Raw genomic sequence first — 16,377 nt, 5'->3', positions numbered from 1 at the left:
GCTGCCTGAGTGGGCCGCGCAGCTGCCTTCTCTGGGGGGGCCGGGGCCGGGGCCGGGGCCGGGCCCGGGCCCGGGCCCGGGGGCGGAGCGGCGCGGCCGGGAGGCGGCCATGGGCACGGGGGGGGTCGGGCCGGGTTTGCCGAGGGAGGGTGAGAGGAAAACGGGGGCGGGGGGGGGGAGGGGGAATGTGGTCTCCCGAAAATAAGCCGGGGGGAGGGCGAAGGGGCGGGGAGGCTGTCGCGAGCGCGCATGGCCGCGGCGCGGGGCCGTGCGGTGTGCGGCGGCGGGGACGTACCCCGGTGCGGCGGCCGTGGGGTGCTCGGTGCGCGCCGGCGCTCTCTCGCTCTCGCTCGCTCTCTCTTTTTTTAAAGTGTGACTGAAACAAAACAAAGCCAAAGGGACGCTGGATCTATCATTGGTTGATTTTCCTCCTCCTTTTTTTTATGATCAAAAACAACCCCCCACTCGAGCAAACAAACACACACAAAAGCAGAAAGAAAGGGTCTTACTCAGCAGCAGCATGGATGTCTTGGCTAGTTATAGTATATTCCAGGAACTCCAGCTTGTCCACGACACCGGCTACTTCTCAGCTTTGCCATCCTTGGAGGAAAACTGGCAGCAGGTGAATAATTTAAATTACTCCTGTAAATCTCTTAAGCGCAGACAGGCGTTTCTGACTTTATTTTGTTTTTGTTCTTTAAATCAGGGTTGGGTGTGGTTTTTTTGTTGTTGTTTATTTTTGGTTTTGGGTTTTTTTCTGCGTGGATAGACCTTTAAATCTCTGTATTTTTTGCTATGACAAACTAAGCAGTCCACTCAAATCTGTCTGCCTTCAGTGCTTTCTGAGCACGCCCGGCAACACCTGAGATCCGGTGGCATTCTTCAGGGTTTTGTTTTTATGACGATTACTATTTTAATTTTATTTTTGCGCTGTTGTCATTCTCTTAAACAATGCCGATCACTTCCAGCCAGTGCTGACAACTGGCAGCTGGTGGAAATGGAATAGATAATTCTTATTTTCAGGTAATTAGTATATGCCAATAAAAATCATAGCTTAAATCAGATGAGGGGATGGGCAGGTGTGTGGAAGCACTAGCAAAAGGTTTTAGGCTAAATTCTGTAACTAGGGAGGTGAGTTATTTTTCTTTTTTTTCCCCCTTTTTGTGGAAGGTGGGAAGAAACACACTTCTTGCTGTATCTTGAAACAATGATGCCTTAGGCTGGTTCCAGGAAACCAGCATGTTATGAGGTAGTGAAGGGTTAATATGCAGACAAAATTAGCATAAAGATAGAAATCAAGTATTACAAATGCATTAAAATGACTGGTGGCATAGATAAATAAGATTCAGGAGATCAGGTTACAAGGAAGAGTTGTATGAACTGAACCATGAGCCCAAATGCATAGATCTGCAGTTATTAGCTGGGATACTGAGGGAAAAGGGAAGACAAGATTCCTTGTTATGGCAGGATGTTACGGAGACAATTCTATGTCTTGTTACAGTTTTCTGGCAGCGGTGATATGCCAGGCGAAATTCTGGAAACTAGTATCTCTTTAAATAAAAAAAAAATCCACTAGTGGGTAGGAATAGTGGAGTGTGGTTGGGATGACATGTGGTGCTAATGCTGCGCAGGGACCTGTGGCACTAGTGGTGTGAGAATAACGAGCCACTGGATTTCGATTTGCCAGCAGTAACATTATTGTTGACTAGTGTCAAGGTACTGTGTGCTGGGTCTCAAGTAAGTGACAGCTTGAGATATTATTTTTTTCTTAGAAGTGTGTCAAGACAAGAGTGGATGGTAGTGCTTTGGGAGAGCATTTGGGCTGTAGCATTGTCATCCAGCTGGACTGGGCCTGGATCGTTAAAGATTTACCTAGTAAAACTGTTTCGGCTTCAGCTTTGTATGTGTATATGCACACACAGGAGAGGTTTGTTGACAAGCTACAGTGTGAAGACGTTCAGGATTTTAATTTGCAAAATAACCAATCCAACTTTGCTTTATCCTCTGAGGGGGAGGGGATGCTTTTTGTTACGACTGTTCAGCTTGCACATCCATGATGGTCACATCTGCTTCCCTTTTATATTTTTAACATGCTAATTAAACTGAAGAGCTTAATATAATTTCGTTTAAGAAATTAATTTCATATCATCATTGTTGTTGGATCAATTGCATATTCAGTTGCATATTAATAACAGTCCAGACAGTCCAAAGCGAGATAATCTGTTGACATAGCCAGCATGCTTCAGGCAGTGCTGCGTGTGATACTCCCTCTCCTGCTGCTTTCTTTTATGGGTGGAAGAACACCAGTTTGTTTTATACAGTACAATGTAGCTACCCAAGGCCACTGTTACTATTGTGAAATTTAAACTCATACTCTCCTGGTTAAACCCCACTGATTCTCCTCATATGTTTGAAAATAATTTATTACATTTTCCCTTATTTTCCCTCAAGTCTTCCAACCAGTGCCTGGTGTTTAATAATACATCCTGTATTTTCACTTTGTTTTTATTCCCTTGATGCTGCCCAGGCTCTCCTTCCAAACAAGGGGTAGCAAACCTGATGTGTCAGTGGTGGTAGCAGCTGAAGCTGGCTGTGCAGAGCATGCTGTTATGCAGGCTTGGCAGACCCAGTGACACAGAGACCCCGATTTCATTCTTCTGGATCACTTGCAAATGTAGATGGGTCTTGGGGAATTATTTATTTTAGTCAAACCATGGCAACTTTGGGACAAGGGATGTATGTGCATGTGCGTATGTTTCTAAACCTATCCTGTCAGGCTGCAGTCAAGACCCCAGGAAAGAGAAGCTGATAGGGCAGTGACTGAGCCCTGCAGGAAGCATCAGAATTGGGAAGCAACAGCTTTAATTTTGAGTGAAAACATTTATATGGGCCTTGCTTCTGCTTCCATAAAGAGCTCTGGTGCCATACCTGAGCTCCCCAGAAGCTCCAGAGCAGTGCTTCTCCCAGCAGCAAAGCAGTGCCCTGGGAGATTACTTCACTCTCTTGAAAGGGGGAAAGTAGTTGTGTGGGTCAAGAGCAAGCTTCCTTACCGTGTGAGCTCCACTTGTTTTGTGGTTAGCAGCTGCTAGTGCTTGATGTGGAGAGGTTAGTCTGTGCCAGTTCCTGCTCCTAAAAAAGGTGTCTACTGTGATACCATAAAAGATGCACTTGCTCCACAGAAAATCGGAGCACGCCTTTGAGTGCAAATGTTGACAGTCGTGTCTTCTTTTTCTCCTGAGTGTGGACCATGCTTTTGTAGCTGCTGGCTGAGGACTGCACAGCTGGGGCAGTTGTTGTATTTCTGATTGTGAAACACCACTCACAGAGGGCACTGGCAGCACACGCAGGTTACTAAATGCTTGCATGCAGTCAGCTGATCTCTTCCTTTTTTCCTTCTCACTGTGAAAGAAATGTGACCAAGTTTGGTATCTATGCTTCTGACAATTAGCATTGGAGTTGAATGATAACAACCCAGCAGTATGTACAAACCAAACAGATTTTGTGTAGGAAGAGAGTGTCATCTCTTGTGTAGGTTTCTTCTTTTGGAAGGAAAAAATACAAATAAAAAACCCCCTTGCTCTGCCCTGGACATAATTTACACTGTGAAACTGAAAATACCTGAGGTGGAATCTGGAAATGAATCCATTATGTGTTTCCCATTGTTTTAAAACATGTTAGAAAGGAAGAGCTTGGTTTTTAGGCAACAAAAGCTTAGCTTCACTCTGTGAGCTTTGGATGTACTTTTTCAGGCAAAACACTTTTGAGATCAGGAGGGATTTATCTTGGAGTGAGGAGATCATCCTGATGAAGCATCAGGAGAGAGAGAATTGTATTTAGTCTTTGTTTGGCTTTTCCATCAGCATTGAGTTGCCACAGCACTGAGAGAGATTAAAGAGGTGGGCTCTGTGCATTGGAAAATGAGGTGTTCACCATGCGTCAGCTGGATTGTATCTCAGCATCTGTGTGTTTCTGCCAGGCGCTTCATCCTGGCTCTGAACCCATCCTAGCTGTTCTCTGTTCTTGCAAGCTGACTCTGCAGTTCAGGACCAGGGTGGAGCGGGGGCGGGGGTGAAGATTTCAGCACCTGTGTGGCTGCTGCGGTGCAGCGGGGGGACCTCTGGCCACAGTTGCCATTGCTCCTGGGACTAGCTGTCTGATATGGCATCCCTGAGATTGGAACCAGACTGCTGGGAGACACAACATGAGGCTAGAGTGCCTCGTTACTCTGCAGAGGAAGGAAGTGGGTAGGAGGCTGTTTTTGAGGGAAGCGACTGTGAGGAGTATAGCCTGTGTGGTTGCACGTGGTCCCAATCTCAGTGTGCCAGGCTGTAAAGAGAGGGAGAGCAGAGCTGAGAATTGGGAAGGGCTGGAGATGTGGCTTCAGTCTGTTCTTTCTGCTGGACCTTCAAGATGTCATTTGGGGGATGGTGATCATTAACAGATCAGCATGCCGGAGGCATCTTTTGTAGACAGATATGTCTCTTTCTAGGAGTAAAATTTCGAACCATCTCTATGTCTCCATAAGCTTCAGAGGACTCTGGACTCACTATCCTTATGTGGAGAAGGGGTGTGCGATATTTTGGGGCAGCCTCTGGTATAGCAATTCCCAGTGCCAGAGCATGGGAGCACAAAGAGCAGGTAGACACACAGGGTTCTTGTGTGTGTAGCTGGTGCAGGTGTATAAAATCAGCAGGGCTTAGCTGCCAAACCCTGCTTTACTCTAAAGGAGCCAGCCTTTCCCACATGTGTCATTGGGCAGAACAGGTCTAATTGGCTGGCAGAAGGGGAAATGGCATTACATTGTTTGCCTGAGAATTATTGCCTGGTAACGTTTCCTCTTGCCTTGGCTGACCCAGCTGCTCTCGGCTGCAGCAGTGATCCTTTCCAGGAAGGTGCATGTTTCCTGTGAAGTGTAGGATCAAGGAAACCTTTGTTTAACTGTTTTGACTCTGTCATAGAGCCTTCTTTGCATATTTTTAATAAATTCTTCAAGCCTCAGTTTCCCTTTTCTGAAGTGAGACTGACAACAATGATGCTAAGGCATGGTCTTTGTGGGACTTGGGAGGCTGTTTTGACCCATTCTGTCAAAGGGCTTTGAGATCCCTGTGCTGTGTGAGAGCAGAGTATCCTGAGATGACTTAATCTAGCAGAACTCTTAGATCTTAATGCTGACTTCTAATTGGCGGACGGAGTCTTTTTTAGGCCTATAGGAAAAATTTCCACTGATACTGGAAAGGAATAAGTCACAGTGGAGAACATTTCTCCTTCCCCATTGTCTCCATTATTCTAGTTAAATGGCATAGTTGGCCACTACATAAACTAAACCATCTCTTTTAATATTGCTATTTCATCTTGGTTCCAGTCACAGTGTAACACATTTCTTAAGTGCTTATAGTACATCATGCCTCTTGAGAATTAAGTTGCAGAAATGGTTGACTTCCAAGAAGAGGCACATGTGTAATACAGCATATTTCAGACTGAGCGCCGGTCCGTTTATACCTGCAGGCTTGCTTGCTTGCTCCCATGTGCTGAAAGCATGCTCTTGTCACCTTACAGAAAGAGAGAGGAAAGACAAATTTGAAAAGCTTGAAAGACTGACTTTCTGTCTTTATCGTTTTGTTATTCTTTAATTACTGAATCCGTTGTTATAAGTGATTACTTCTTGGCATTAGGAAAATGTAGAGCCCTACAATCCATCTTACAGACCTTTAAGTAGGAGATTATGTGTATGACTTCTGCCAAGTGATTTTGAAATGGAGTAAATACCTTTAAGCAATGCACAATCATAATGTGTGTACTCAACTAGAAAATATTTTCTGCTATTTGTTTGGTATGCTCAAACCTCCCCTCCCCTAAGCCCACACATTTCTGTATGTCCTACTGAATAGGCTACATGAAAATCATGATCTGTTTGTTGCTTGTTTGCAATGTGATACTTCCACATGGAAACAGCAGAAGATCTTCAGTTCCAGGCAGTCATTTCACACTTAAGCCCTCCAGAGTGAAGGCAAACAGTATCTTCTGGATATTGCCATATGTTTTGATGCCTTGTCAAATGACTCTCTACTGAGAAACACCTAGAGTGTTGCATATCCATTCTGCATTGGGAAATGTTATAGGGAAATGAGAAGAAAGCTGTTTTGTTTGACTCTGTAGCACTATACAAACAACCTTGATTGCAATTATCGTTATAAAGCAAAGGGATTTTGCAAAGGGATTGACAAAGCAGCATTGATGTTCAGTACATTAAGCAATGGAGTAATGGTACACCAAAGAAAGGAAGAAAAATTGTAAGCTTTCATTGTCATCATCATGATCTAAACCTCGTAAAAAATCTAAAGTATTGAATGGTGGTGATTTTCCTTTTTTTGATGGTAAACCTGAATTCTTGAGAGTTAATAAAGGTGTTTTCGAAAATGGTGCTGGGTCACTCGTACTTTATTTTCTGTTTCCCTGGAATCTCAAGTGCCTCCTGCCCATTCCTATACATATTCATATACAGTGCCCCCACCAATTCCAAACTCTCAGCAACACTCGGGAGCTGCAAGTGCCATTTTTGTGGTGTCTTTCAGGCTCAAGTTGCAGGAATCACCTACCTAAATTGCTGAATCTCTTCTTCCTATAGGTCCTCTTTGTACTATGGATGCTTCTGCCATGGTCCAAATGAATCTTTATTCATTTGAGCTGCAGGGTTCAGTGGATTCTGTAGCAAACAAACCAAACAAACCTGCCAGGGAAAGAGCCTCACAAATTTTCCTGCATAGTGAACAGGTTTGAAGTACAGATGTTACACAGGTATATTCCCCAGCTTGAGGCTATTGGATTTGAGTCTGTCTCAGTTTTCTTCCATTGGCTTTAGTCTTGATAGGTGCTACAAGAGTTTTGAGTGTCTGAGTTTGGTACTTGTCTTGGCAGTATCTCCTTTCCAGCATAAACACTTTGAGTTAAAAAACTGTATGCCTGTTTCCCAAAACACTGAGATTGTTTCCCAAAGACTGAGATTGTCTTTAAAATCACAGATTTTTTCCTTTAAATTTTATATTCTTTTTACTTTCCTGGCTTCTGAGCTACTAAAGATTTGTTTTACCGTCTTTTATTCTAAAAACCAAAGCCCAACCCCTGGTATTTCCAACACTTACTTGATTCCAGCTGCATTAAGAAAGTGCCACTATGGTGAGAGAGAGACTCAGAGCTATTTTGAGAGCTGGCAGTACCGAGATAGGTGTGTACGTCAGAAAAAAATCTTGCATATTGCTGCGTTCACCAGGCTGTATTTGCCACCCCTGCTCTGGCAGCAGCTGGTGAGGAAGGCTGGCTGGTTGTGAGAGCAGGGTTCATGTCTCATATCTCTTTTAGAAGGAATCATTTCAGCCCTTATGCTCAAAGATAGATAGACATCTTGGATTTAATCAGGACATCAAACCTTTGCTTCTCAGTTCTACAGTTACCAGATGAGTTGGCAGCTCTTCCTTTCTCATGGGCCTACTGCAAGGATTCACGTTATGGGTCTGTGATGCTCCAGCGCAGCAATTAGGGTAGGAGAGGGTTGTGCAAAGCCATGGGGAGATAAGCAGCCAGCCCCTCTGAAGCTGCTCCAAATGCTGCCACACCAGCTGGCAGGTGCCAAATGCACAGGACAGCTCTTGTTCAAGGAGCCCTCAGTGAGATGCCACATTGCCTGTCTGGAAAAATAAAAAAAAAAGGATCTGAAAAGGAAGCTTAAATCCCCTTTCCCAGAAGTCTATGTTGTTTTTGAAACAACCTGTGCCTCGCACTAACTTGACCCCTTCTCTAGGTTTTAAAAGGTGTAGGAGTTGGGTGTAGGAAAGTCAAGCTGGAAGACGTGGGATTCTTTTTTTTTTTCTTTAAAAGGTTTAATATATCAGCCCTGGCATATTAAGCTGTTCTGACACCCTTAATCCTTTTAAAGCAGTTACTTGTCCTCTCCTTGTCCTTACACATGAAGGTTCCTTTCCAGTCCAGAGCATTTTTGCTTAGTGCAATTGTGTATTCATTACATGGGTTGTTTGGAGAAAATTCTTAAGGTGCATGTGGTATATACCTTAGAATGTACACCAGAGGCTGAGCCATTTATGCGCAGACTGCATATGAATGCTTGCTGAAGGTCCTGCAGGTGTACAGGTTGAAGTGTCATAATGGTGAGACCATGTCTCACATGGCCTGATCCTCATGGTTATTTCCCAGCATTGTGGGCCTGAGTGCAAAGCTAGGGTTTAAATCCTATGTGGGGATCAGGAGCTCCTACTCTGCAAGGGACAGAGAAGTAGGCAGTGATTCAGGCAAGCTTGGGAGATAGCATGAATAAAGGAAAAGGATGCTGGCCTGTGAGAGGCTCTTCTGAGATGTTTCAGTTGGTGTCCTGATTTACAAATCCTGTCCGTACACCTGCAGCCTCCCAGGATCAGTTTTAAAGTGACAATGGCATGGGGTTGACATTTGACCATGACAGATCTTTGTAAACCAACATGTTCTGGCAGAAACTGCCATCAACTGAAGTATCTCCATCCAAATGATTAGAAAAGCCCTGAAAGTAGGGTTTGTGTTTTTTGGGCGGGATCATCTCTCCCACCTGCTGCTTTTGCAGCTCTCACACCGCAGCATTCTTCCCGTACCACTGAAGTGACTGGAAATCGAAGTGAAAATGACTGTTAGTTTGGGTTGTGTGGTGAGGAAAATGCATGCATCATGACAAGTAAATTAGATTTTTAAAATGCTTTCACTACTAATAGGCCACTATGCTGTTAGACATTTGGTTTTAATCTTTACTCTTGAGTTGGCAAAGTTCACTTTCAAGCATCAGGAAGGTTCTTCGGTTTGTAAACAATTACAATTTTTGCTGACTTGTCTTCACTCCAGCCCAGGAGAGAAATTGCTTTGTGCTAGTGGGGGTGAAGCAAGGGACTACCTTAAATTGCCTGTCTTTATTGCCACTGTGAAAAGTGTTCAGTGGGTGGAAGAGCAGAAGGAATGAGAGATGTCTGCTTGCTTTTTACATCCAAAATGGACATTGGCCACATCACAGCACTTAAGTGTTTCTCTAACAGACCTAGATTTGAGTCACTGCTTTGTTTGATTCAGGTCTGCCTTTCCTGATTACATCTTGGATGTATGAAATTTCAGTGGATGATGTGGTGGCTCCAAACCCAATACATTCCAATAAAACACTTTGAACTGGGAGAAAAAAAAGAGAGAAATTTATTGAGAATGTTTGGTAGAAATGTTTCACCTGGTTCTACTTTCTAGAAGTTGTCCCGAGGGCCTGGCCCTGTTTTTTATGTGAGAGACTTGGTTTTGCTAACATTTTCAGCTCTTGTCAATTTCAGCCTTCCCTTCCAGGGCTTAGGCCCCTGAAATTCAATTCATTTTTTTTCCCAGCTATTAGCAATATGGCTAGTAAAAGCTATCCAAACTCTGAATTCTGTGACTCTCTTGCATCTTTTGAGAACTGCAGCCACAGCCCTATGTGATGCTGTAAGCAATGTCTGAATACTTCTGGTCCCTAGGCTAGGTGCCTGCTCTCTGGGTAAGGGTCTGACAAGGCACCTTGATGCACAAGATGCACAGGAGTGGTACAATTACATGTTTTCCTCAGCTCCTGGCAACTGCTGGTCACTCCTTTCTTCTCTTGTCAGCTGCTGCCAGTGAGGTACTGTGCTGGTTTGTTGGTGAGGAGTCAGTGCACTCACCCTCCCTTGGCACTGCTGGCTTACCACTGAGCCTGAGGTGCCCTACATCCCAGGGTGCTGGGTGAGGTGAGCGATTCAGGGCCTTTGTTCTTTTCCTGTGGCTGCACAGCAGTTTGAAGGGTGCTAGTCCTCCCGACCTTGCTGTCTGCTTTGAGCTGGTGAAAGATACTAAATAATCCTGGTTTGGGATTTGTTTTTTTTCTTTTCTTTCTTTTGGCCTCCCCTGTCAGCCTGGAAAATTTATACTGCTCTGAAGAAAACATTCTACACCTCTGAAAGCTACAACAGCTGCTGTGTGAGTAATAAAGTATGGAAAGGAGGAAGGGAGAGGGGAGAAGGAAGATGGGAGCTGGTGTTTCATATGGAAAGCATCAGGCCAGAAGTGGCTTTGTTTCTGACACGTGAACATTGGAGAGGCTGCATTTGCTACTCAATGGAAAATCAGTGCCAGTGAAAAGAAACCTCCTTCATCAGTGACTAGATCAAATGGGGATGAACTCCGGGGGGAGGGGGGAGTTTGGTCTCTGGCTTTTGTGTTTTAAATTTATCTGCAATTTAAAACAATAAGGGACAAGCAAGGGGCCCTGGACTGACAGATTTGAGAATAAAGTCAGTTTCAGCAAAATAGTCTCCATCTGATGTGGCTGTCCTAGTTCACTCTTGTGGAGTTACAGCCCTCCCCAGGCATGAGCTATGCCAGCACCTTAAATTGGTTGTGAACATCTGAAGGTTGCAATACATCAGATTCTTAGGAAACTGCGTGTTCCTCTTCCTATTTGCTTTCCGATCTTTCAGGATAGTGTGAAGTCATGTTTGTAGGCTTTCCTGCACAATTGAGGAAACCGGGAGCTTGTATTTGGTGCTGAGAAAGGCAATTCTGATTCGGAGGCCTCCGAGAGGTAGTGCTTTATGAAACATGTGAAAGACATGCAGAGGTGCAACTGGGAAGGCTAGAGCCCTTCTAGAATTAAATTTAGGCAGGGATGTCAAGGACGGTAATAAGGCATTTTTCAAGTACGTCAGCAGCAGAAGGATGACGAGGAGGGATGTGGGCCCGCTGCTAAACACAGAGGGTGCCCTGGTGACCGAGGATGCAGAGAAGGCTGAAGTACTGAATGCCTTCTTTGCTTCAGTCTTTACAGCCAAGCTGGCCCTTGGGAAGCCCAGTCCAGCAAGGATAGTAGGATGGCCTGGACAGCAGAGGACTTGCCCTGGGTGGAAGAGGAAGAGGTTAAAGACTTGTTGGCCAAGCTTAAGGTTCATACGTCAGTGGGACCTGATGGCATGCATTCTAGAGTGCTGAGGGAGCTGGCTGATGTGATTGCTAAGCCTTTCTCCATCATTTTTCGTGATGGACATGGAGGACATCATGGAGGACAGGCGAGGTGCATGAGGACTGGAGAAAAGCCAGTGTCACTCCAGTCTTCAAAAAGGGCAGGAAGGATGACCCAGGAAACTACAGGCTGGTCAGCCTGACCTCCATCCCTGGAAAGATGATGGAACAACTCATTCTGAATGTTATCACTAAACATATGAAGGAAAAGATGGTTATCAGGGGGAGTCAATATGGATTCACCAAGGGAAAATCCTGTTTGACCAACCTGATAGCCTTCTATGAGGGCGTAACCGGCTGGCTAGATGAGGAGAGAACAGCGGATGTCATCTACCTTGATTTCAGCATGGCTTTTGACACTGTCTCCTATAACATCCTCATCAGAAAGCTCAAGCAGTGTGGCTTGGATGAGTGGACAGTGAGGTGGATTGAGAGCTGGCTGAATGACAGAGCCCAGAGGGTGATGATCAATGGCACAGAATCAAGTTGGAGTTCCACAGGGATAGGTTCTGGAGCCAGTCTTGTTCAACATCTTCATCAGCAACCTGGATGAGGGGACAGAGTGTACCCTCAGCAAGTTCCCTGATGACACCAAACTGGGAGGACTGATTGATTCCCCAGAAGGCTGTGCTGCCATTCAGTGGGATCTCAACCGGCTTGAGAGTTCGGCTGAGAGGAACCTCATGAGGTTCAACAAGGACAAGTGCAGAGTCCTGCATCTGGGAAGGAACAATCCCATGCACCAGTACAGGCTAGGGGTTGAACTGCTGAAGAGCAGCTCTGCAGAGAGAGACCTGGGAGTCCTGATTGGTAATAAGCTAAATATGAGTCAGCAATGTGTCCTCGTGGCCAAGAAGGCCAATGGCATCCTGGGATGCATCAAGAAGAGTGTGGCCAGCAGGTCAAGGGAGGTTCTTCTCCCTCTCTACTCTGCCCTGGTGAGGCCTCATCTGGAGTACTGTGTCCAGTTCTGGGCTCCTCAGCTCAAGAGGGACAGGGAGGTGCTGGAGAGAGTCCAGCTCAGGGCCGCCAAGATGATCAGGGGAATGGAACATCTTTCATACGAGGAAAGGCTGCAGGAACTGGGGCTGTTTAGTCTGAAGAAGAGGAGATTGAGGGGAGATCTTATTAACATTTATAAATATCTAAAGGGTGGATGTCAGGAGGATGGGACATCCCTTTTTTCTATAGCAGCTAGTAACAGGACAAGGGATAATGGGATGAAGCTGGAACACAAAAAGTTCCACTTAAATGTAAGAAAAAACTATTTTACTGTTCAGGTGACAGAGCAGTGGAACAGGCTGCCCAGGGAGGGTGTGGAGTCTCCTTCCTTGGAGGTCTTCAAGACCGGCCTGGACACATTCCCATGTGACCTGATCTAGGTGAACCTGCTCTGCAGGGTGGTTGGACTAGATGATCTTTAAAGTTTCCTTCCAACCCCTACCATTCTATGATTCTGTGACCAGTGAGGGTTGCAGTCAAATAATGAGAGGAGGATGTGTTTCTGTCTGATAAGACCAGAGGAAGGAAACATTTGCAGTTTCAGATGTTTGCAATATCTTAGAAGAAGAAATAGACTCCTGATGTGTGCTGATGTGACCCAGTGAAAAAGCTTGTAAGATGCTTTCTCTTGCAGGTTTGGGAATTTCAAGGTAAGTGGATGTCACCTGGGGTAGTTTCCTACTGTTTACCACAGGAAAACAGCATAGACTTCTCTTATCAGCACATCCTTTTCTGTGTTTTTAAAGTGAAAAGAAAAATTGTTGTATACAACTATTGAAAAGTGAAAGGGCCTAGTTTAATCTGTGAGGTTTTTTTTTCTACAGGGAATGAGTCATTTGGTGTTTGTAAAGTTAAGGTCAGGAGTAGCTTTGCCATTTTATCCATTTATTACAGGATGAAACCTTCCAGACACAGGCTGGAATCTGTCTCCAGTGCTTCCCTGGATTAAGGTGTTTGCTTCGATTAGTGCCTCAGGAGCTATGGTGATTGGGGTGTTAAAGAAGGTGGAGGAGAAGGCTTGCTCTGCTCATTTCAAATGCCTACAGGACAGTCTAGTGTCATGGCACCAGCCTGTACTTCTGAGTTGACTGCACAAAGCTCTCTCTTCAGGCAGCCCTGATTTTCTGCTCACTTCAAGACAGTTTTGTGTTTCCTGAGAGTCACTCTTTTACTGACATCTCTTTTGGATGCTAGGAAATGAATTTCAGGGTACTCAGTTTAAATACTCTCTACTGAGCATGCCTAACTCATCTTAAGCTTTCTGAGCTTGGGTGGTTTTTTTAGAACATGTATAAACCCCAGTTGTTTGAAGGAAAACAGAAGAATGCCAGTGTATTTCTAGTGTAAAGGGCTTGGTGAACTGGTGACTCACAGTTTCTCGATGAAGAATACCAAAGTGCACAGAGCCCTACAGAGGCTGGATTGGGATTTCTGTTTCCTGACATGAGAAATTCATGTGACATTTCTTTGAAAAGCACATTTGAAGGAGAGCAAGGGAAGTAAGGCATGGGTGGTTTCTTACTCCAAAATACCTCCAGCGCATATGACTGTAGAAAATGCTGAATACTCATCTTCCAGGTCTTGAGTGCCTGTCAAGCTGGACACTGAGTGGATGCCTTAGGTTGAAAAGTCCTCCTCACTGAGACTGTCTCACATGGATTATCTTCATGTAGTGAAGCTGTATCAGTGGCAGCACCTTGTAGTTCAGTCAGTATTTATTTGAGCAAGCTGCATCTCTGGTGAGATGTTGTTGCACTGTGGGATATGTATGGGAATTTCTGTCTCCTTTCCATTTTTTTAGATTTAAGTGGAAAAGGTCAAGGAAGCCTTTGCTATTTGGTGCTGGATGCCTTTTCTCTTTGTAAAGCGGAAGAATAGTACCCACATCACGTTGGGGATTTCAGATCAGACAGTGAGTCAGATCTCGCGCTGCTACAAACTGATGCAGATTTACCAAAGTCACAGCAGCAATACTGGATTTATACTGGTCCAGTGTCCACGAAGACACTTGACACCTTGCAGGAAAATGGTTTATACAAATCTCAGGTCTTGTGAGGATGTGGAATAAATATCAGGATGTGGACAGAAAACAACACATCTATATTACTTTTTTAAATTAAAACAATGTTGCTGCTCTGTGACTCTCATAAATCTATTTCCCTGGTGTTGGGGCCAGGGGGAGGGGGGAAATATTCTCAGTGTTCTAATGAGAGAGAGCATTTTAAAATATGTTTCAGAGTAGGCCACCAAGTTGTGCTCTAGCCACATTGGCTTATTTCTGTTTTATAGTGAGTGTGGCCTTAGGCATCCTATAAATACTGTTTCTTCCTCCACCTTCAGCTAATAAATAATGGAAACTGTACTGGAAAGACATTTTCTTTCCATGAAAGAATGGGAGGTCCTGAGCTGCCCTCTATAGAACAAAGGAAGTAACATGATTTGTTTTCTTTGGTTTTTCAAATTAAGAAGATGTGAGAGTAGGAGGGAATTGAGAAGATGTTTCTAAGCTCTAAATGTGCTCTTCCCAAGACTGCAAGGTAGGATGATGTCTGGTGTGGGCATTGCCTCAGAACAGTAATACCTATCTATGAAATGAAAACAGACAAGGACAGTTTCAGTGCATGGGAAAATGGAAAGATTCCATTCTGATTTACCCTTGGGCTTTCATATCCAGCAGTACAAACCAACCCAAAAGTGAGTGTAAATGAGCATCTAAAGGAGACATTTGTGTACTTCAGTGGGCTCTGTTGTCCGGGGATCATTATCAGAATGGCCCTTTTTAACTTTAAAATCCACTTCTCTTAAGTCCTCTTCGAGACTTTTTTGGTGTGTTTTAATTATGTCAAAAAGCTTTAGTAAATGTGAGTCATGAAGGATTCCTGTATGTGCACGTACAGGTGGCCAGAAATGTTTCCTTTTGAGAATCCATCACACGTACTATGTGTCAGATTGGCAATGTGTCTGAGAGGAGAGACCAGCTTTGTAGAGGTGGAAGCTTCCTCCTGCTCTGACTAGAATAAAAAGGGAGTCCATGTCATGTCATGATGTGGGGCCACATTCAGACTACACGCAGGCCTCGGAAGTCAGGGGAGACTTTGTGTTCAGCAAGGGGACCTTACTGGCTAGTTTTGAAGGCAAATGAGGTTCAAGAGCAGGATGCACATGGTGAAAGGGCATTTTGGATCACTGCCTTTATCCAGCAACCATAGACTGTGCATGTAGGCAGATCTGGCCCAGAAACAAGCTCAGGAATAAGCAATATTAGATCATGAAATTCTTCTTCCTAAGTGCCATTTTTTATTGTATGCCTTGGTAATGCTTTCTAGTCTCATTTGAAATCCACATAGCGTGAGGCCCTGCTTTCCTTGGAAGCATGTGCTAAAACCTAACGACGGAGAATATCTGACTGTTCTCTGTTCTATTTGTGTCTAATTCTTCTCCTTCTCATATTCTCTCTTCTCCATGAGCAAGTCCATTGCTTTGTTTAGGGTCACCCAGATCATAGCTGTACAGTCTGTGATGCTTTTTCCCATCTTCATATTAACTCTTTCAAGGATTTTTATCTAAATATGATATGAGACCCCTGCTCATTGGCTGGAGATTATAACACTGACTGTAGAACAGATGTGATACAGTAATAAATGTACATGTCCCTTTCAATTTTGTCATACTTTCCATCTCCATGTTTCCATATATCAGATGCTAAGAGCATGTCCTCAAAGCTGTATTGGCCTTCTCTGTGTCTTATCTGTTCTAGGTCCCTTTTTAACCTAACTGGATCTCTGCTTTGTGTTGAATGTGCATGTTGTGTTGCTTTTCATTCCATAAATGCTTTAATTTGTCTTTTCTCCAAATTCAATCTCAAAGATTTACTTCCTGCCCCTATGTGCTTTTCTTTATATACTGCCTCTCTCTGCTGGCATAAAAAAAAAAATAGTAACATTTCCTCCTTGAGCCCTTTTCCTTGCTTTTCTCCACAATTAAAGCTTTTTATTGGTTTCCTTTTCTGATTTGTTGCATGATTTTGCAGTGAGAGTTGTGATCCAGCAGAGTAAATGGAAACAGAAAAAAATTGATGCTACATTTTTTTTATGTTTAATGAAACAGATCAGACTTTAACCAGGATGAAATCAAATTGCCGCTAATGACTTGATGGTAGCTGGTTCTAAGTGCTGGTTATTGACAGCAAGTTGTGGAAGATTTCAGCATTTTGAAGAGCCTAAAAACACAATTAGAATTGTGAGGTTGAAAGTCACATTAGTGGTATTAGTATCAGAAAGAGCAGGGTTCCTCTGAGTTACTGCCCTTTGTTTGGGAAACAATATCTGTATGGTG

General features: G+C 44.1%; 1 protein-coding gene across 2 annotated transcripts in view; it reads left to right on the top strand.

Moving 5' to 3' along the window:
- The first annotated feature begins 266 nt into the window (after positions 1-266).
- KLF7 (KLF transcription factor 7) overlaps positions 267-16,377 on the top strand; it is a 73,553-nt gene continuing 57,442 nt past the window's right edge. For both annotated transcript variants that reach the window (XM_062004784.1, XM_062004783.1), the window contains exon 1: positions 267-622. In XM_062004784.1, coding sequence (XP_061860768.1) covers positions 521-622 — 102 coding nt within the window. In that variant the 5' untranslated portion in view covers positions 267-520. The remainder of the gene's footprint in view (positions 623-16,377) is intronic.

The sequence above is a fragment of the Colius striatus genome, chromosome 11, assembly GCF_028858725.1.
Source record: "Colius striatus isolate bColStr4 chromosome 11, bColStr4.1.hap1, whole genome shotgun sequence".
Taxonomy (NCBI): Eukaryota; Metazoa; Chordata; class Aves; order Coliiformes; family Coliidae; genus Colius; species Colius striatus.
This window is presented reverse-complemented; position numbering and strand designations above follow the sequence as displayed.